The sequence below is a fragment of the Lonchura striata genome, chromosome 28, assembly GCF_050655825.1.
Source record: "Lonchura striata isolate lonStrDom1 chromosome 28, ASM5065582v1, whole genome shotgun sequence".
Taxonomy (NCBI): Eukaryota; Metazoa; Chordata; class Aves; order Passeriformes; family Estrildidae; genus Lonchura; species Lonchura striata.
In genome coordinates, this window is record NC_140730.1 from 3,956,812 (window position 1) to 3,978,660 (window position 21,849).

The 21,849-nt window shown below is 46.7% G+C and overlaps 1 protein-coding gene across 3 annotated transcripts; it reads right to left on the bottom strand.

Moving 5' to 3' along the window:
- Window positions 1-428: 428 nt before the first annotated feature.
- TINCR (TINCR ubiquitin domain containing) lies at window positions 429-21,790 on the bottom strand. 3 transcript variants are annotated; one of them, XM_085562420.1, is made up of 4 exons: window positions 18,686-21,790; window positions 9,684-10,101; window positions 7,720-7,910; window positions 445-6,718 (listed from the first exon to the last, which is right to left on the bottom strand). In XM_085562420.1, the coding sequence occupies exons 1-2, from the start codon at window positions 19,126-19,128 to the stop codon at window positions 10,098-10,100; spliced, it is 447 nt and encodes a 148-aa protein (XP_085418546.1). In that variant the 5' UTR covers window positions 19,129-21,790; the 3' UTR covers window positions 445-6,718; window positions 7,720-7,910; window positions 9,684-10,097. The 3 variants fall into 3 exon arrangements, 2 of the variants coding, with proteins under 2 accessions (XP_085418546.1, XP_085418545.1); XR_014950280.1 differs by lacking the exon at window positions 18,686-21,790 and having other exon boundaries at window positions 429-6,985; window positions 9,684-10,099; XM_085562419.1 differs by having other exon boundaries at window positions 445-7,910.
- Between the last annotated feature and the right edge of the window lie 59 nt (window positions 21,791-21,849).

Here is a 21,849-nt window from a genome sequence, read left to right on the forward strand (position 1 = left end):
CTGGGACAGCTCCTGGAGCCCAGCGAGGGCTGGAGCTGTGCCAGGCCTTGGCATGGAGCTCAGGGAAAGGTTCTTTCCCCCGAGGGTGCTGGCACTGCCCAGGCTCCCAGGGAATGGTGCCGGCCCTGTCAGAGCTCCAGGGATGCTCAGGGTGGGGGTGCTGGGGGTCTGTGACGGGACAGTCCCAGGGTGGGGGTGCTGGGGGTCTGTGCAGGGTCAGGAGCTGCACTGATGATCCCCGAGGGTCCCTCCCAGCTCAGGACGTTCCATGGTTCCATTCTGACTGCAAGTGGTGCAGTCCTTCAGAGAGCTGGGACTGGGCTCAGACCCAGCTGCTTCTCACTAAAGCTCTGTCTGCTTCCAAGTTCAGCCATGCCAGCTTCCCTGGCATGGATGGAATGAGGCTGTGGCACAAAGCAAACAGAGTTAGAGAGGTTGTGCTAATGAGTAAGCTGCTGTTTGTGCATCAACACCACCACTGGCAGGTGCCTCCTGGCTGTGGGGATTTATTCCAGGTGATGCTGTGAAGGACAGAACCAAGGCAGCACAGACACTGCATCCCACACAGGGCCTGCAGCAGCGAGAAAGGTCTCACAAATTAGGCAGAGCTCACCTGCAGGAATCATAGAATCACAGAATGGTTTGGGTTTGAAGGGACCTTAAAGAGCATTCAGTGCCCAGCACCTGCCATGGGCAGGGATGCCACTGACCCGAGCAGCTGCTCACACCCGTCCAACCTGGCCTAGAGCACAGGCTTGGGAATAAGCCTAAGCAAAATTAAGCCATAATAATCACAGGTGTGTCATTAGAGAGCCTTCAATAGCTTTATAAAATCAGGAAAGGATGTATTTTATCAATTTACAGATGTGTAAGCAAGGACTCTGAGAGGGAGTGGCTGGCACATTCAGACCCACACAAGCTCTGTTGCTCATGGTGCAGCAAAGGGTGATCAGGCACATTACTGGAAATGCAGGTGAAGCCAGAGGGAAGAAATGCTGATGTCTGACTCCAGTTCAGAAGTCTGAATGATTTCTTTATTATAATTATATTATAATACATTAATATGCTATTTAAAGGAGATACTAAAACTACAAACCTACTTTTTCTAACTCCCATATCTAACTCACTCACAACTTGTGACCCTCTCTGAGAGTCCAGCTCCAGGTGGGTTGGATTGGCCACCAGGCTCAAACAATCCTCACCAGAATCCAACCAAGCACTCACCCCAGGTAAACAATTCTCCAAACACGTTCCACATAGGAAAAACAAGGAGCAGAAATAGAAATTGTTTTCTCTTTCATTTCTCTCTGTGCACCTCTATGAAAAAATCCTGAGAGAGAGGAGAATGTGCCCGCCACAGAACATCTCAGGTTGAACATCTACACATCACAGCAACCACAGACAGGGGCTGCTTGTGAAAACCCTGCCCAGTTAATTTCCTGAGGATCACACAGAAAATCAGTGACAGAGAAACAGAAAAACAAAGGCTGCTGACCACAGAGCTCTCCCAGCTCTTCTCCCCATGAGGCTGATTTCAGGTCAGGCTCTGTGCTACTCTAGCAGGCTCTAGCCAGTCCCTTTTTTCAGGCAAAGTCACCCAATTTTGAGAAAACTCTTTACCTTTGATACACTCTCCATAACTGTTATTACCATGTTTGCCTCAAGATTTCTATTTGAATACTGGCTTTGCCCCTCCCTGAATCCAATTGACTTAGAGCTTTCATTTGTTTGTCTTCTTCTCCTCCTCTTGTTTTAATTAAGATGCATTTTACTAATGATCTGAAGTGAAACATGAGCACAGATTAAAAACTGGGTTAAGTAAGAAGCTGGGGTACACAAGAATCAAGGCAAGGGCTGACGTGGCTGTGCTCTTGCTCAGATATTGTGTTTTTTCCACAATAACTCAGGGTTATTTCACTAAGGGAGTCAAATTTGTTGCTCAGGCATTAATTAACCCTCTTGCTTTCCCATGAAAAGAAGCCACAGGTTCCCATGTTCCCCTTGCCTGTGGAAGCAGAGTGTGACATAATTCCCTAATAAATTCATTAGATTGCCTATTAGGTCCATCAGGGATGGGGTTGGCTCCATTCTGACCATCTGCCTGGAGACAGAAAGAGTGAAAGAATGACAATATTTTGCTGATCTACTGAAGGGTGAATCCTGTGCATCCTGGGAAGCTGCTGGAGAGAGGGCAATGGATTTGCCTTTGGGATTTCCCTCCTTTGGGGAAATCAAAATGGTTTTGTCAAGATCTGTCCCCCCTCCGTGAGCTCAATCCTGCTGCTCTAAAGTGTGAGCACAGAGGAGCAGCAGCAAGTTTAAGTGACTCTCAACCCAAGCTCAGCACTTCATATTCATCATTAAGATTCTGCAAATGCTTGTGAGAGCAAGGCTTATTTGTTGATGCCTGCTTGCAGGGGTTTATTTGTTTGAAAAGCCTAATCAGCCAACTGCTTAAATATAAAGGAAAAGGGAGAAAATATTCCAAGCTATTCAGATGAGGTGCCATGGTTTGAGTTTTGATGTCGGTGTGCAGCCAAGTGACAAATGCTGAGCCACAGTCTGGTGTAAATCCCGATGAATTCCACTAGAATCAACAGACTTCCTTCCAATTTATTCTGATGTAACAGAGAGCATGATATTTCCATTCAGATTTACATTAGATTTGTTTCCTGTTTTCCATAATTCAGTCAGTTTCCATTGTGTACAAAAGCAGCCTGGGCCAGATCTTGATCTTATTTGCATCAGATGAAAACAGTTGTTTCAAATGGAGCTCCACTGAATTTATAATTGCATAAATAAGAGCAGAATCTGATCTATTCCAAGAGAGAATTTCCCAGGGCGTTGCTGTGGGAGAACACTCCTGCTGTGGTGATCAGGTGCTTCGCCAGTGATTTCAATGGAGAAATTTCATCTCGATCCTGCAGTGAAGCCCTGAGCTTGAGCTGCTTTGCACACCCAAGGTGTAGAAGCCCCTCTTTCCTCCAGAAGATCAGCCAATATGCCAACACTTCCATCACCACCTCATGACCTGACTCACAAACCTGGATGGCCTGGGGAAAGCATCAGGATGGAGAGAGCTCAGCCTTGCTTGGCAGAAATCCTCCTCCAAAGATAGATTTCATTTGTCACACACGTTCTTTATAACCCAAGTGCTCCATGTTGACTTTGCTTCCCCCTGAGTTTCCTCCCTTGAGGCCCTTCTGAGTCCCCTTGTTCCATTGTAATTGGAATTTCAGGAGCAGTGCAGTTATTCCCTGGCAGAGCTGCCTGTTTCAGCAGCCACACTGCCACTAATAGATTGGGTTATTAGTAATAACCAGTAAGAGTGTTATTCCCAGCAACATGTCTAATCAAGTGGATTTACTCCTCCCCATTGAAGCTGCTTATTCCACTGCTAGCAGGAAAATAAGGCCATTTCAAGTCATTTATGGTGGTTGCAAAGGCCTTTTCTGAGTAGATACACAAGTTATGTTGCCATAGCTTCTAGGACTGTGAACTCAGCTCATCCATCCAGCTCACTCCTGTTCCTTGCTGTCCCCTGGGAGCCAGGATCTCCATGAGATGTGGACAGGCACTGCACTCACTGTGGGTCTCAGGTAACCCTCACAGCACTGACCTCCAGCTCGAACACTTTATGAACACAGATATTCCACCTCACTTCTCCAGGATGAGAAAACTTCATTCAGCTTCATTCTTTGTTACCCATGGCCTGGGGAAATGCAAAGCAGATCTGCAGTAAAAGCAGCTGTATCAACAAAATATCACTTTACATGGCTATGACTTGCCATTTTAAATGAAAACACACTTCTTCCATTTGACTTTTCAGGCTCCTGTGTGTTTAATTCCACAGTAAATTTAGATTCCTTTACAAATCTAAATATTTCTCTTCATTTACATTATTTAGCACATGGAAAACAGTGAGAAGAACAACTGCAATGCCACCAGTGACAGCATCACAATTACAAGGCCATCAGGATTAGGAGCCCATGATGTGGCAGACTGAAATTTCAGCATCTCTGTGCTCCTCTCTCATCACATCATCCCAGCCCCTGTGCAAAGACTGGCAATTACCCCATGGGTATGGCCTGTAGTATATAAAACAGAGCCTCAAAAAACAAGGCAATCATCAAATTTCCAGTGTGGGTGGAATGTGTCTGTTAGCTTTGCACACACACACACACACACACACACTATCAGGGCTGCCAGTGCCTAAAGGCAGCCTTACATCGAGCTGGTGCCTATAAAACACAAAGGCACAACAGATTCTCTGCCCCTGATCCTTCACAGAGCAGGAGCAGAAGCCATCACACCATAACAAAGGCTGGCATAACTACTTACTGGGGATTTTGTTCCCCACAGCTTTTATTCCACTGTGTGATTTGCATTACAACTGGAACCTAATTGTCCATTTTAGCAGGCAAAGAGCAATCTGGTACAGATTATAACATGTGAGGAAAAGCAGTGGTGTCACCAAATAGGTACCACCAGGCAAAGGCAGCCTTTGACACCAGCTGATTAAATAATTCCACTGCTGCAATTAACAGCAGCCCAAAAAAAAAAAAAAACCAGTACAGAGAGAGGAAGTCTGCTTAAACAAAAAGTGCCAGAAATCCTTTCACTGGAGTTTCCTGACAGCCCTGAGGTAGTGCTTGACAGGGACACCTGGAAGTTATCACAGCAGCCAGGTAATCACTTCTATAGGCTTTATGTATTACAGGAGGTTGAATAATATATTTTTACTAAGAAACCCGTTGCTCTTTTATAGACTAGTTAGCTACAGATTGAATTAATTGGGTTTTTTACTTAAAACACTATTACTATTGGTTAATTAAGAAAGTGCTTTTTGGTGAACAAATCTTTCTAACACATTTTGCATGTTTCCAGCACTAGGTGTAGCAAGGTGAGATAAGAATTGTTTCTCCTTCTTTTCTCTGATCTTCTCACAGACTTTTCCCAGATGGATGCCTGGGAAAGTTGTGTTTCTCTCTGCTGGCACACAAGTGACACACTCAGGGGCTGAAGGGGAGAAAGGAGCCCCTGCCAGGCTCTGCTGGTCCCACTGGGAGCCCTGGGAGGTGAAATGGCCCCAGCAGCGTGTCTGACACAGCACAGCCCAGCAGAAAGTGTTATAGAGTGTGAAAAAAGCAAAGCCTGGGGCTGAAACCCTTGAAGGAGAGCACTTCCAGGAGGGAATGTCACCCAGGCTGAGCGGGGACAATGGGACAGAGCTGCCCTGCAAGGAAATGAGGAGCAGCTGCCGTGGGCTGGAGAGTGTCTGCAAGGGTTCTGGGGAGGGAAATCCACAATGAAGTGTGTTGGAACTCAAAATGTCTCTCAGACATTTTTAGAGGTTCCAGGCCTTGGTCAGAAGCATTTGAGACCCTGGCAGGCAGCTGCAAACAGCTGTGATTTTGGGTTTGAGCCATGGAATGAGTTACCAACTTTGGAGGTGGAACAAGCAGTCACAAAGGGTTAGATAGGATAGTAAAAGTAGTTACAAAACAGAGGGGAATTTTTTTTAGTATTGTACAGGGGGGTTTTAGCACCTGTCCAGGGGGGTTTTTACTTTGTACATGGGAGTCAGAAGTTCTAAGATGGAGGAAAGTGGGCTGATCCTGTTCTTCCTCCTTCTTCTTCCTTGCCTCCATGTTCTTGGTGATGTTGGCACTCACAGGTTGGTTTAGAGTAGAAAAGCACCATTTAATATAGGTAATAGGCATTGGGAAAGAACTGTAACCATGTAACACGTAATGTACCATATAAAAGATAGAAAAGCACCATTTAATATAGGTAATAGGCATTGGGGAAAAACTGTAACCATGTAACACGTAATGTCCCATATAAGAGATATCAGCAGCCCTGGCGGGGAGAGAAGAAGCAGTTGGGGTCAGAGAGGATGTCAGGGTGTGTGTGTGCCTCTGCCTGAGCTGTGAGCAAACCACAGCAGCCCAAGGAGAAGATCTATTAGATAACTTGCAATAAACTGCCTTGAGACCCAACAACAGAGACTGCTGAGTTTTCTTTGGAAGCTTGGGCTGGACGACCAAGCCTGGTGTTCTCACAGAAGTGGCCTCAAAAGAAAGTGCCAGCCTGCTTGAGAGCCTGGGAGTTCAGGCACTGGGTTGAATTCTCCTGGATGTGGAAAAGCCGTGGTACTCCCACAGCTCTAGTGCAGACTCATTGATTAGTAGGCAGGGCAGGGAATTAAATGAGGCGGGTGAATTAAAGCCAGACTTCACAAGCTGCATCTGTTCCTCCATCCCCTCTGGAGACAACACTGATGGAGCTTTAAAAAGTGAATTTAGTGAGGAAAGCTGCCAGGGTGATGGCCCTGTGAACTGAAACATTTGATGCATGCATGTCTCAGGTACAGGAGGAGCACAGAGCAGCCACTGGGACGTGCCCCAGCCTGAGCTGCCTGACTGGAACACAGCTCCTGCTGGAGGTGACCTGCCTGGGCTTGTCTTCTGCTCCTGAAGCTCAGGAGAAGGAGCTGCTGGAAAGGCCTGGCTGCAGCTCCAAGGAGGAGGCAAACAGCAGTGCTTTGGATAATCCTGTGTGTGATGCTCCAGCAGTAGCAGGATCCCAAAGATAATCAGTCCCAACAAACAGTCCCATCCACAGAGCAGCAGGGTGAAGTTTCAAACTTCTCCATCTTGCAGGACACTCAGGACCTACCACACCTTCCAGTGCTGCTCCTTGGTCTTGTCCACACCTGTGTTCACAGACAAGGAAAACATCCATTTCACAGTAGTTCTTACTGTCAGCATCTTTTCTGGTATCCAGGCAGCTCCCCACACCAGCACAGTTAATTCAGTCATTACAGATACCCCCCTGAGCTGCAAAAAGCTTTACAGAGCTGACCAGAGCTGCCAGCTACAGGCAGGAGGTGTCAGAGTAGATCCTGGACCTAATCCAGCTAGGTCAGTCTGCCTTTTGCAGAAAAGCATAACTCCAAAGAGTCTGGCTGGTTTTGAAGGACCTAGGAAAGCAAGGAGAGACAGGACATCTGAAATAAAAGACTTATTTTTCCCCTAGGTGTGTCCAGAAGAGGATTGGAAGCATCCCTCTGCCCATTTGGTGATGCAGCATTCTTGGCCAGACTCAGGTAAACCCCCAGGGTCTCAATTCCACTCTAAAAAGTGGCTTCCACCTATTCTGACAGCAGCTGAGAGGTGTGATCCCACCCCTCAGCAAACAGAAGGATAACTGCAACCAGGAGTAAGAGGCTGCATGGGGAAAAGAGAAGAGGCAGTGTAAAACCACAGAGTAAAAAGAGATAATCCCTCTGTCTTCCCAGCACTGGGACTGGAAATGTTGGGGAGCAGCTGGAGCTGTGTCAGGGGGGTTTAATTGGATGCTGGGGAAAGTTCTTCCCCCTGAGGGTGCTGGCACTGCCCAGGCTCCCCAGGGAGCTCTCAGGGATGCTCAGGGTGGGGTTTTTGGGGTGTCTGTGCAGGGCTGATGATCCCAGTGGGTCCCTCCCAGCTCAGGGTATTTCATGATTCATCACTAAAGAGTTGCACAGTTCTATTAGCAAAGCATTAAACAAATCTCTTGCAGGGAAAAACAACACAATAAACAGGCAAGCAAAGAAAAAAACCAGTCAGTTCTTGTTCCTCAGAGCACAGCCCTTGTTCTCAAGTGTCTGGCATTGGATTGTGGCATAGAGGGAAAAAAAAGCAGAAATACCTCAAATAGATCCAGTTATTTTACCTCTTTTTCTGCTGGTCCTGTGGCTCTTTCTAGGTGGTTTGTGGTTTTTTTCCTACTCTTTGCCATGTGATGAGATGCATCATTTGAAGGACAGCAACCAAACCAGCTCTTCCTGCTCTGAAGAAAGGCAGCAGCTGCACTTAGAATAAAAGATTGTCAGGCAGATTTGAAGTGTCAATCAAAGCCTATCTCTGGAAAAAAAAAAAAAAAAAAAAAAAACACACATTAGTCCAGGCAGCTCCCCACACCACCACAGTTAATTTAGTCTTTCCAGATATCCCCCTGAGCTGCAAAAAGCCTTCCAGAGCTGACCAGAGCTGCCAGCTACAGGCAGGAGGTGTTAGAGTAGATCCTGGACCTAATTCAGCTCAGGTCAGTCTGCCTTTTGCAGAGCAAAAGACTGTGATTATCAAGCCCAGGGAAGCAAATCCTGTCTCTCAGGCTTTGTGAAGCAAACTGTACCTTTTACTAAACGAGGGGGCATGGATTTAGAACTCAGTGTGTCCCATCTCCAGTGGCACACATCCACTTTAATATCATTATTCTAATTTTAATTATTATTTATGACTACACCCAGGCACCAAGTGTGTGAGGCACTTTCCAAGCACTCAGGAAAGTACTGGCTCTGCTCCAAGAAATTCATTATTTCAGGACAGACACACAGAGGCACTGCATGGAGTGGCAGAACTGCTGACCCAACAGCACCAGGACCTGCCTTGTTGGTTGACCTTGGAAAATTCACATTTCTTCTTCCCACACATAGTCCCACCCCATTCTTTGTCCACCCCGGTTGCTTGAAAGATGTTCAGCTGTGACCTTGTTCAGGTTTTTGTCTCAGAATCTCTTTTTGTGCAAAATCCAAGCATGTTCCTGGGGGGAATGTTTTTGTTCTTTGGGAAAAAGAAAATGAAAAATTCTATTTTCCATGACATTTTTTCAGATGCTTGTGTCGGAAAAAAAAAAAGAATCAAATGTTTTCTCATGGCCAAAAAAACCCAGCAAATTCAGATTTATGGTGTTTAGTAAGAGCTGCCAGTCACTGGAATTTTCTGGGGAAAATACTGTAGAGATTAGTCAAACATCCATTTTGTTTTCCTGAAAATAAGTTTGAACCTAAAAATCAAGTTGTTCTGTGAGTAAGGAACTGGTGAAACCCGTTCTTCCTCTGATTTGTATTACAACTGCTTTTTATTTCTTCCTTTCCTGGTGCTCCCAGCTTACTGCAATATCCTCAAGGGCACCTGATGCCCCCCAGACCTTCCCAGCAAAATCCTTGGCTGCTCCAGCAGCTTTTTTGCTTTGCAGGGAAGGGGCAGCAAGTGCAGGGGTTGGTTTGAAGCTGGGCAGGAACTGATTGACCACTCATATCTAAATGCCAGCTGGTCACCTGGCTGCTGCATCCCAAAATAGGCAGGGAGCAAGAGGTGTCATTACCTTTCCTTCAATAGAATATTAACTGAAATGGCTCTCTTCTACCCAGCTGCTGTTTGTTCATGAAAATTGCAGGAATGCTGGGTCTGTGAGACCTCTCTTTTTCCATCAGATTGGGTTGAATCAGGTCAGCTGGTTCAGAAGTTATTGGAGCAGGGGGAAGTGAGGGACCAGCTGCAGATAGAAGAACACAAGGAGGCTCATTGCTGTATAAACCCTGGCTCCAAAATGAGGCAGTTTTGGTGTATCTGTGGCTCCCTGAGATCTGCTGAGCTGGTGGCTGTACCAGAGGCCAACCAGTTCCTGTCCTTTGCACACAGAGAGGCTGTCAAGCTCCAGGATTGTCTCTGGGGCACTGATCACTTTTTGCTGCACAAAGCCTGCAACCTGGAAATGGGGCTGCACTGTACAGAAAGAATTCTGGAGCCCAGACAGTCCATGACCTGAGTCATTTACACCTGGATGCACAGGCTGAAAGGGAAAAAATAATTATTTCACATGTAGGAAAACAAAAGCCAAGACCAGCAACTTACTGCAGAATCCTGAGAAGGAGTCAGAAGAGGCTCAGATGTCCCATGTCCCCATCTAGGGCCCTCCTCAGCTCCTTTTTGCTCCTCTGCCCACACAGAAATCCCCATTCCTGGGCATTTCAGGGATTCATTGCTCTCAGGAGCTGAGTCAGTCTCACCACACTCCTCTGTTGGCAGCTGGGTCCACATGGCATGCTGATGAGGAAACACTGTTTGTTGTTTTGTTTGGGTTAATTATTCATGGGCACCATGCTGGAAACGCTTGGAGCTGCTTTCTGAACTGTCCTTGAGCTGCTGTGCAGGGAGGGACTCACCAAGGCCAGGCTGCCTTTCCATGGGCAAGCTCTCTTCCATCTGCTTCCCCTCAGCCCTTGTCACACTCCCCGTCCCTCATGGCTCTGGCTGTGCTCTTTGGCATTATCTGAATAAAAAAAAAGAGGCAAACACTTGGAGCACTACAGAGATGCAATCAAAAATGGCATTTGACCAAGCAGGCACTGACCCTGACATGTGGAGAATGCAAAACTCATCCTCTGGCTGGTTTTGTTCTTCAATCCCACTATGTAACTCAGAATAAGCCACTTGCAGCGTTTCAAACCTGTTTATCCTCCCACAGAAGATGCCTTCACCCTCCTTCAGATAATCCACAACTGTCTGGGAGCCTTTTTCTCATAAGCAAGGCTCTTCCTCTTTAGTGCCTGCTCCTGGAAATCCATTTTTCATCTTCAAACAAAGGCAGTCTGTAGCTTTAGGAGCACTTTGAGAATGTTTGCAGTAAGACAGAGCTTGAGCTGCTCCCAACACATTTACCCTCAGGCATTAGTACTAAATGGTGGCTTTGTGGGGTTGTGGGTCTATCAACATCTTCTGACAGGGGTCCAGACCCTCCATAGAAGGCTGCAACTTAGCAAAGTAAAATTATTTTCTAAGTTACCCCTCTGAAACCCCTTAGGAATCACCCAGTGCTATCCCCTGGGGTCTCCAGAACAGAGCCTAAAGCTCTTTCAAGTTTGTAGGGCTACGTCTTCAGGGCTGGGATTTGCTAGAAGAGCTCATTAGTTGCACCTTGAACTGCAACTAAGAGCAGGGCTGAGTCTTTTGACTCCTGTGAATTACTGTTTGCAATTACTGTTTTCATTTTATGACAAGAAACTGAGCCTGTGCTGCAAATATTTCATCAGATCTTAGAGAATTTCAAAGTCTGTGGGGTGGGAGTTTTTGCCGTGTTCTAGCAAAGGATCAGTCTAGTGAGGCTGGTATCAGTCACTGGTTGGGTTTTCTGTAAAACCCAGAACATGATTCATATTTCAGCACTTGAAATTTCAGGGGATTTTGCTAGCCAAGGGTTTGCTGGTAGCAAACATCTGTAGCATATCTGTCCCATAAAATACCATGACACAGGAGGGAGGATTTATCCCAACTGAGCAAAATCCTCACCTGATAAAAATCAGCACAACTACAGGGAAGTCCAGTAAGCTGGGCCACATCACACCAGAAAGAAGTCTACATTAGGATGGAATTTCCCATTTCCCATTCATTAATTCTTTCCCTAGAACCAAGACAGACCCCTGGGGGGACACATCAGCTCCGTTTCATCTGCTGCAACCCCATGCAACTGCACAGGGAGGAACTCAAATCCTGTGGAGCACATTCCCTACCAATGTTTTGACAACAACTCCCTGTGTTTTTTGTCAAATTAGCTTATTGGGCTGAACAATAAGTAAATGAGCTAAATACAGGTGTGACTGTATGACCTGTGTGCTGTGAGGTGTCAGCAGAGGTAACTGCACTAATGCTTTCAGAACTTAAAAATCACTTAACTGAGGACACCAGAAGAGAGCTTGGCCCATGAATAATACACATAAATACCACCTTCAGCCACTGAGATGTAGTCAACCCCCCCAGCTGGCTGTTGCCTCAGTAACACATCTCCAGGAGGATATTTTTAAGCCAGTATTATTTATCTGGTAGGTGGAAGCAGACCTGTTAAGGCCATGCCAGGTCAGCATATGTCTAAGCATGTAGTGAAGAGCTTAATTAGCTCTCCCTGAGAAGAGAGACTCCCAGGGCTATTTAAAGGCTCGTTATCCCACCGTGAGGTGCCTCTGAGCCTGCTGCCAGGCCTCAGCTTAACAGGGCAAGGCTGGAAAAGTTGGATGGGGGTGAAAAGTCTCCCCTCCATGCTGAGGAGTAATTGCTGAGCAGCTGCAGGAGCAGGAGGGTCAATGCAAAGAGCAGGCATCACAAAACCACACTGAACCTCAGAGTAAAGAACTTACTTTGAGGTGTAACTGTGTAGATGCCATTACTTTGTTGTTGTTATTGCTAGAGGTCTAACATCATCTGCTGTGAAAAATGCATATTATATGGCTCTACACAGATAGTTACTATATGTATTATGTTATATTGATTTGTTGTGCTTTTGTAGTTAAAATGAAGACTTTAGTAGTTTAAAAAAAACATAGAGACTCTGTATGTGGGGGGGAAGTTTTTGGGTTTTTTTAGGATGAGATACTCGCTTCAAGGAACACCTAAATCTTCCAAAAGAGAGGAATTTATGGCTTCATATCAGAAGAAACTAATTTCTTCAGGCCTTGCTCAGACTCAGACCCCATGGGGATTAAAGGAAACAGTTCCCATATAACAGACAGAGTTTCTTGTTTAGAATAGAATGTATGCATAACCATGAAGGATTTATGAATATGTAACAAGTGTATTGGTTTAAGGGTGATTCCTTTGTTCACAAGGGATGCTTTTCCTGACTTAGTGTCTGAGAGCATCCAGACGTCCATAATTCTTTGCTTTTTATTGTCTTGTAATTGTCCTAACTCTAAACTTTATTACTCTAATTGTATTATTATTTTTATAACCATTTTTTTATTATTAAACTTGTAAAATTTTTTAAAAACCAGGTAATCGGTGTTTTTCACACCTGCTGTGCTTGGTGACTGCGTGCCAGGCAATGCCAGTGACAGTGAGCAGGGCTGATAGGGCAGTGATGTAGGTGTGGAGTGAGTGCCTGTCATTGGTCCTTAAGTCACCCCAAACCCAGGCAGGAGTTCAGCATCAGCCAAACTGGACCTTGTGCAAGTGGCTCACTCATAGTTTCCCTCTGCAGTTCCAAAAAAATCAGACATTTGAATGCCAAGAAGGGAATGCCACGGGCTCCCCAGGGATGGATGGGTTTGTTATTCTGACAGGAGGTAAAATATCAATCCTTGAGCAGATGGACCCTTGGAGAGCTCGACTGAGCAGCCTCTGAAGAATAAACCAGGTTCCCAAGCATGTCAAAGCTGCTGTAAGGACTGGCACTCACAGGGGGCACTGAAGCTGGATCGCAGGAGGGGGAAGAACCTGGACATGCTTATTTTAACCCAGGGGTGGCTACAATAGACAACGTGGGACCTTGGCCTGCTCTTGGAGCTGTCAGGAGCTTTTCCTAGATGAGTTGTTATGGTAACTGAGCTAATGCCCTGAGATAGATGCTTTCAGGTGGCTCCAGGCCAGAAAATCAACACCAATAGATTCCAGATAATAGACTTCTGCTGAACTCACTGCTGGCATCTACTTTATTTAACCTATTCACCAATGACCTCCTGACCTCCATTCTCCAGGCAAGCCACATATGATGAGAAAAGCTGCCTGGCCTCACTGAACCACAGCTTCCAAAAGGCTGAGGGGACCCATGTCCTGTGGCTGTAAATCAAATGTGCCTGGGACATGCTCCTGGGACATTTAGAGGACAGCTGGCCACACAATGGCCAAGGTTGTCCTGTTAAATTCTTACTCTCTAAACCTGTGTGGATACATCCAAGCATCACGTAAGGAACAGTCCCTGCCCCGTGCTGGCTCCTGAAATGCACCTGAGCCAAAAATTGCAGTGCAATGCTCCATCATTGTAACAGAGAGAAGTCCAGGCACTGCTTAATTTGTCAGCACAGACCTTGCCTGGTTGGCTGCTGGAGGAGACTGCAGGAGAGGAGCCTGGAACCCAGAACAAAGGTTCTGTCACTGTGCTTGTGCTTACACCACACACAGATCCAGCTGGAGCTGGGCAGCCACACGGGGCATGCCTAGGGATCACTCTGGATCAGCCACTGACACCCTCTGTTTGAAGAGTGAAAATGTAGGTGTTGAGTTCATGGGATGCTGCAGTACGGATGGGATTCACCAGCTCAAGGCAATATTCCTCCCACTGAACATGAAAACATGGACAATAAACAATCAGCAAGGAGCAGCTAATTCCATGTGCCACTACCCAGCCCTGCTGCTCACTGCCCCATTGTCACCATAAGGGTAAGGAATGGGTAATAAGTGACACAGACTCTAGGCCAGAAGGCTAAGAGGCTCACAGCCACCACTTCTTTTATACCCTGGTCTGATTCAGGTGGACCTGGCTGGTCATTTAATCAATACATTTCACATGATTGGCTAATTAACATGACACCTATTTGTAAGCAACCTTATGGGCAAAACAGCTTATTACCAAACACCAGGTGCAGATTGGTTAGAATTCTTGCTCTCCAGCTCCCTAAAGTCTCCCAGGCCGATTCATGGGAAAACTTATCTCGCTTTCCCTCTCTCTCTGACCAGACTACTGCATCCACATCCCAGGGGTGGTGTCCTAGGTTATAATATTGGGGTGTATTCCATTACCCCCTCGAGCTGAAATTCTTTTTTTTTTTTTTCCTTATCTTGTGACTCAGAGATAAGTCCCTCCAGGAAGACCTATTCTTTTAGCCACATGACTGATAAGATCACAGCATTCTGTTGTGAGATGCTCCGCCCAGAGGGAGGAGCCAAATGATGCCATCAAGGATATAAGCGGGTGTCAGAATCTGAGGTATTGAGATTGTAGAAAGTCTCTGTCTTTCAGCCCCATTTCCAAAGCAGAAGCCATAATTGGTCTGTGCTGGTTTCAAGGCTGTTTATTCTGTTTATCTCTCACATGTTCTGCTGCCCTGCCCAGCTCTGTCCTGCAGGGCAGCATGTGGGGCTCTGCCCTCAGTGGGATGTTACAAACATTAAATACCAGAAACTCCCTGGGCTGCATTTACAAGAACGTGCCAATATCTGTCACCTACGTTGGACAGTGTGTCCCCAGCCTGAACCAACAGAAAAATGCCAACACCACAGTGAGACATGGAGGGCATGAAGAAGGAGAAAAAGGACAAGGCACACCCAATTTCCTCCATCTTGTCCCCTTTGGACCCCTCATCTAGAATCCTAAAATTTTACTTTTGCACCCGTGCCACAATTAATTATTACTGATATCAAACGCTCAGAGCTGGTAATTCATCCTGTAAGATTGAAAACTCTTTTCCATGGACAGAGATCACAGCCAGTGTCTCTGGGGGCTCTGTCCAGGGGGGTTCCTGACCTCTGCCAGGGTCCCAAACCTGCCAGGGCAGCCAGAGGGAAGCTCTGGACTCCCACAAGCGGGGTTGTGCAGACAGCAAGGAGATCCTCTCTTCCAAGAGGAACAGCTGAGACCTTCTCTGCACTGGACCTCCAGAAGGAAACTACATCAGTATACAGGACCACTGCTTGGACAGAGCCATATCTGCTACCACTGCCCCAGCCAGCAATTGTCAGGTTGTATCTCTAACCCTGTCAGTGGTTCTTCTTTTGTGCTATTGTATGTATTTGGTTCTTTGTTCCCTTTTTTCCTAATAAATTGTATTTCTGACTTAAAGCCTCTTACTAGTTTTGCTTTTCAAACCAAGACAGGTTGCCCTGTTCATGGGTGCTCCATTGCAGCCAGCAAGGAGCTCCCAGCAGACAAAATTTGGGAAGAGTGGTGCCACTTTCAGAGCTCCCACGTCACCACCAGACCAGCTGAGCAGCTCCCTGGCTCTGGGGCCCTGCGCCGCCTCCGGAGCGAGCCAAACGGGTTCTGCCGTGGTGTGGTCCACGGTGCCAGCTCTGATCACGCCTTGGGCATTTGGGACAGCCCCTTGCATGCCCCTGGATGCTTTTACATCCATGCTGGGTGGCTGTTCTGCTCATGCCAAGACCCACTGCTGGTCTCCTGTTAGGCACTGATGGCTTCAACACCACATGCTGGCCCCTGGCCACCGAGCTGGGGCATTTCTCTGCTTGTTCATTCCCATTTCAACTGTTGCTTTGCTTGTTTTTCCCACTGGCAAACCATGTTATTGTAATATGTCACTCTCTAGGATAGAAACTGCTTTTCAGAGAGTTCTTTGCCCTGCCTCTACTGCAAGAGGATTGCAATTTCAGTCAGCACAGCAGTAATGTGATTAACAAGCTCTGCACAAAGGGGAATTGCATCCTAGGTGGATGTGATATTTGCAGTTCTGGCCAGCCCATGTGTTTTCCCAGGGTGAGAGGTCATGTTGACTGATCTCCAAAACAGCTCGCTCGAACCTTTAAACATGAAGGTCTAAATAAATGTTCAGCATTAGCTGGTATGCTGATCCCTTTCCTGCCAAGCTGCCGCCTTAAGTGCATTTTTATGACTAAGTTACAAACCCCAGAAAGTACGAGCAAGAAGTGGAAATGCTGACTTGGCCTTTGCTAAATGCCAATTATCTACAAAGGCATTAGGCAGGGAGGGGAGGATGAAAAGTAGGGTCATTTTCATGTTTTCTCTGGTTCAAAGCAAACTGTCCCGTGAGCCCATTGTAGGAACACACAGCATGCAGAGTGACCATTAATATTTATAGGCACGACACTGAGCTGCAGACCTTGGCAATCACAGCAACTCCACTTCTGGAATTAATAGAGCTCTGTTTGGCTGCCACCTTGGTACACAAGAGCAAGCAGGAGACATCAAGATTTTCAGGGAGAGCTGAAGAAGTAGCTGGGGAGGGAGCCATACTTCACCGAGTTGGTGAAACACTAAAACCAACCCTTCAATCCTCAGGACTGCTGGCCAAATGCAGCAGAATTTTCACTGTCCTCTCTGCTCCTGTGGCTCCCAGACAGTCCCAACAGTGCATGGGCTACCCCAGTTATAGTCCCCATGGTTATTCACTGTTGCCAGCTGATATAGACCAGTGTATTTCCAAAGACACTACTGGTACAACATGGATTTGTAATACCTAAAGATCTGCCTGAGTGATCTTAAGACTCAAACTGGTACTGTAATCTCAGGTACAATGGAGCCTTTTCCCACTCTGTACCCAGTGGCAGTGAGAGACAGGCATGTAAAATCCTCCAAGAGCTCTCTGTGCTGAAGACCTGGCAAGGTGCTGAGTCACAGCCTGCCTTCAGCCCAGGCCTGCCTGGCCACACATCTCAGCAATATCCAAGGGAACTATCCTACCATAGCTCAGTCATCCCATCAACCTTTAGAGAAACGTGTCCCCAGCATCTGGGCATTTACAAAAATGCCTTTGGGAGTGGGTGAGGTTGGCATAACCCAATAATCCTTTATGTCAAAAAAGAAAATCAAAGAGACATGACTACAGGTAGAGACTGGGCACTCCCCACGTTGCACCCAGCCCTGGAAAAAGCAATAGGAGGTTGGCCAAAGGTGCTAGTTTAGGAACCAGGAAGGTTTGCAGGAAATCCAAGGGGAAAAAATATTAGAAATCCCACTCCCTTTTTAATGTACTCACAAAAATTGAGCTGGGACTTTGAGCAACGGGCTCTAGATTTTCACAAATGGCCAGTGACTTCAGCTGGGCCCTCTGAACTCAGCACAGCAGGGCAGGATCTCCTGATGAGTTTTGCATTGCTGCAGTTACACCCTGCTTCTGCAGCATGTGGGAAGGAGCCCAGCACACTATGGAAACCAGGAATCTACCAACAAGCAGCAGTTTGTGCACTCCATCAGCTTAGACCCCTCCAAATCCTTTTTTACTTTCAAAAATTCAGACTGTAAAAATTAGGACAATAAATACTGGAAACAACAACAAATAGAAGTGCTTCTGCCATTAAAAACAGGTGAAAAGGAGGTGCTGAGCCAAGCTAATCACAGAACTGAAATGAGATGTTGGAGAAAAGGGCCGTGGGTGACTTGGGGTTTGCAGTTAGCTGAGTGATGTGAAATCTCTTGTGTCTGGCTGAGCTCTGAAAGGAAACGCTTTATTAAATCTTCTTTGTGTGAGATTTCAAGCTGCCTCTGGACTGGAAAATAGGACCATTCCAGTATGTGGGATATAATCAGGAACTGAAGTCTTTAGTGCAGGGTTTTCTGCAGAGGAAATTCTGATCGGCATCGACACATAACTCAGAGGGCTCAGGATTTAGAAAGATGAATTAGACACCACATACCCACAACATACCTCTTCTACCCAGTATCCCCAAAATGCTTCACAGAATTAATCATGCTGGCAGCAACAACCCAGCATTAGGAAAGACAGTGCAGGTGGGCATAAATTCACCACACTGAATCAAAAGTGTCCCGTGGGCCAGTGACTCCAAGGTCCATTATCTCAGCTTTCATCCCCACTAGAACACAGTGCTTGCCGTGATTGATCTCCCAAGCCCTGGCTCTCCTGAGAGTCTCTAGTCTCACTGTACTTTCTGCTGTGATTCAGACACATTTTGGGCAGCTGCGGCCTCTTGCCATCCCTGTCCACACTGCTTGTGCTTTGCTGTACTTCTCGTGTCACAGCAGGGCTCTGCCACCCCCAAACACCTGCAGAAAGCATTTGCTAAAAGCAGCAGGGAGACACGGGCACAACAGGACAAGTGAGAGGTTCAGAACACTCTCCCATGTCGCACAATCTCCCCTTGCCCTTTTTCTTGTCGTGTTTCTCTCTCTGTGTTTGGCCACATATCCAGGAAAATGAGACCTGACCAGAGACAGGGCAAGCAGCAACAACAAGAGTTCCTCCTCTAAACTGCTTATTTCACAGCACAGCATGTCTGGATATGAACAGCCTGGAGTCTTGATCCTGCTGGAAGCAGCAGGATTTGAGTTCCTGCCCTGCCTTCCACAAAGCCTGACAAGAAAGTGTCCCAAAGGGTTGACACACAGAGCATTCTCCTTCCTTTGCACCACCCCCACGGCAGACGAGCTCCTTGCCTACCTTTTATTGCTGACAAGGAGGAGGACAGAACCATTCTGGATATTGGCTTCTTTGAGGGTCTCGTGCTCCTCGAGCTGCCTGGAGTTGTAATAAAATGTCTTCTTCCAGGACGTGATGCCCTCCCGTACCAAGAGAGCCCGCAGGTCCATCACCGTGTCCCTGGGCCTGACTGTCAGGGGCATCATCAGGTCCTCATCAGCCAGGTGCACCTTGATGTGGTACCTCTTCCATCGAGACAGGCTCCTGCGCAGCGTGTCCATCCTCTGCAGCTCAGCAGGGCCAGCGTGGCAGAGCAGAGCATCCAGCTGGGAGACCAGCAAAGCAGGGACTGCCTCCGAAGAGGCTGGCTGCTGCAAACAGCTTAAAAAGTCCTGCCAAACCTGTTTCTCCCAGTTGCCACGCTGCATGCTTCGCATTCCAGGGAAGAGCTCACCTGGCTCCATGAGCCTGCTGGCTGGGAAACATCTCCATGAATCATTTCCACACACCCCTAAATCCCATAATAATTACAACGTCTTCAAAAGTGCTCTTCATTCCAAGGGCTGGCAGAGGACTTTTAAAGGCAGATCTCCACAGACATTAGGAACGTGGGTGCATGTGAGAAATGAATGGGTTTAGCAACCTCATGTCTCCTGCTCTGAAGAGATGCCAGCTGGGGAGAAGATCAGTTAGCAAAGCAGGCATTTAGCAACCTCACAGCTATTTAACATGGCCACTTTAATGAAGAGAAGCACAGCTGCATAGTGACAAATTCCTCACGGGGGAGAGCCAGGGCACCCTATAGAACCTGGCTGTGTGAACAACTCCCATCATTGCAGTGCAGATTCCCCCAGGAGATCTGCACTGTTACTGCTCACAAACAATCTGGGACCCTCCAGAAGGGCTGTAGGACTCATTCACTGCTCGTCATACATCTGATACTGACTCACATGAGCTCATGGTCTTGATTTCCTCTTCCTTTCAGACCGCTAATTGCAGGGATCCTGTGCAGCACACAGTGGCATCAGCACCGCTGGGCTGCAGGCACAAACAGCTGGCACAGAGGACTTCAAGTGCCAAGGGGAACCAGTCATACTTTGGAAATACAATGCCACCTCTGCGAGGAAGGAGTTGATGTCAGCCACAGGCTGTAATTGACTGATCCTGCAAGGCAGTCTGGCAGTCACAAGATGATACTTCAGAGCAAACACCATGAAGATAAGGAAGCCTTTTTTGCTCTTTTTCTCAAAAAGATCAAGTCACCCTCTTATCTTGTAGGTGACTTTTCTGCAGCCCATATTACAGGCTTTAATTCTCTCGCTCATTCTTCTCAACATAGGCCAGTATTTTCAGACCAAAGTACTGCAAGACTGTTGAGTTCAGGGTCTGCTCTTCACTAAAAAGGAGCTGCACTTGCCCAGCAGATAACAAAACAGTCTGATTTTAGATAAGGCAGCAGTCAGCTCCCACTGAGAATAAGAGGTGTCCACTCTCCCATGGGGGAACAAGGAGGATTCCACCTTTCTTCCACACCTCCCTTTTCCCTCCCCAGCACATTATGTCTCTGCCAAAACAGCAGCAAATATCTTCTTGTACCATGACCACGGGCTGTGGAGATTTCTCTGTGAGAATTGAGAAGAACTGAAGCTTCCATTGCAGCAGTTCTTTTCAGCTTGGGTCACTGTTGCAGAATTTCTGAGAGAGAGGGCATGATTTATGTCTGGAGTGAGAATTGAGCTGCCCCTCAGACCAGGCCCCTGATAAGCAGCCTTGGTGGGGCCCGGAAGCCTTTGATGCAGTGAGAATTCAGTTGTGGCACAGTTAGAAATTATGCTAAGGTGACTACAAAGTAATGAGCTATCCGAGTGTGAATTAGGGTAGAGCTGCAGTGTGAAAAGCCTGACCACCTTAAGGCAAAGGTAAACAATGTTGGTTTGCCAATGAGGGTGCCTTTGTAAACTGTAAACTGTGTAGAAGTGTATATAAACTGCCATCTTCTCTCGAATAAACGGAGAACATTGCATTAATCATATTGGTTCGAGGTGTGTTCTGTCCTGTCCAGCTTTCCTGTCTTACGAGGTTCCTAGGTCCAGGTCACTCCAAAGGTATGATTGCTTTGGTGGGGTCTGGGATGCTTGGGTCCTTGCTGTGCCACTGAGCTGCTGCAAAGGCGTGAGATGAATCATGTCATGCCTTGGTGTTTGTGTTTGCTCACCCCATGACTGCAGTGTGGTGTAACACGTGTTCCTGAAGCACCTTGTGGGAAACAGGATCTGCGTTTAGCAACAGTCATGGTTTGGGAGCATTTGAGGATGCTTGTGATGGTAAAAGGGTTTTAAAATCATGGGGATTTAAGGTTAAAAGGAAAATTAAGCTTAGTAGGCCCTGAAAAAAATAAATACCTTAGGTACATGAAGGCCTCGTACTTTGCTAGAACTGCACCTGTGTAGCTAGCGCATGATAAATGATATAATTGTTGGATGTGATGATTGTTTAGTAATTAAATATAATTACTGTTTAATCATAAGAATAATCATGAGAAACTGTGGTCAGGGACCTAAGAAAGATAATGAGAAATGCATGTCAATATATACAATAGAACAATATAAGTTTAATAATTAATATATAAGTTATATAATCATAGAATATAAAATACTTTCAGCCCGAAAGTCGTGTCAGAGTCAGATTTGGGGCTGTAGCCCTGATTCCCAGAGCTCTCAATAAAAGCACCTGCATAGAATCATATCCCGTGATTATGTGTGTTCCTGAACGCTAACACTTGGATTTACAAAAATGCCAATAACCTTGAAGACAGAACAACATTACCCCTGTGAGAGATGGAGAAATTGAGGGATAAAGCTGTTAAAACCAAGAAAAGGCGAAAGGTCAGGCTGTGGTCCCCATATCCAGGTACCTCAGTGAGGGCTCTCATTCTCAGAGAAACCCTCAAGCCCAGGGCCTGGTGATTCCTTCTCCATTGGGGTGACATTCACTTAGGGAGCCAAATTTCCTCCCTGGTGTAAAGCCAGAGTCTCAGGGGTAAAGCAAGGGTCTGATCCAATTCCAGAGCCATCCAAGGGCAGCCAGAGCTGGAACAGGCCCCAGCCACACCGTGCTCTGATGGCTCTGGCCAACAGAATTTGCCCAGGGAGTGCCAAGGGGAGCATAAGGCATCCTCACTTCAG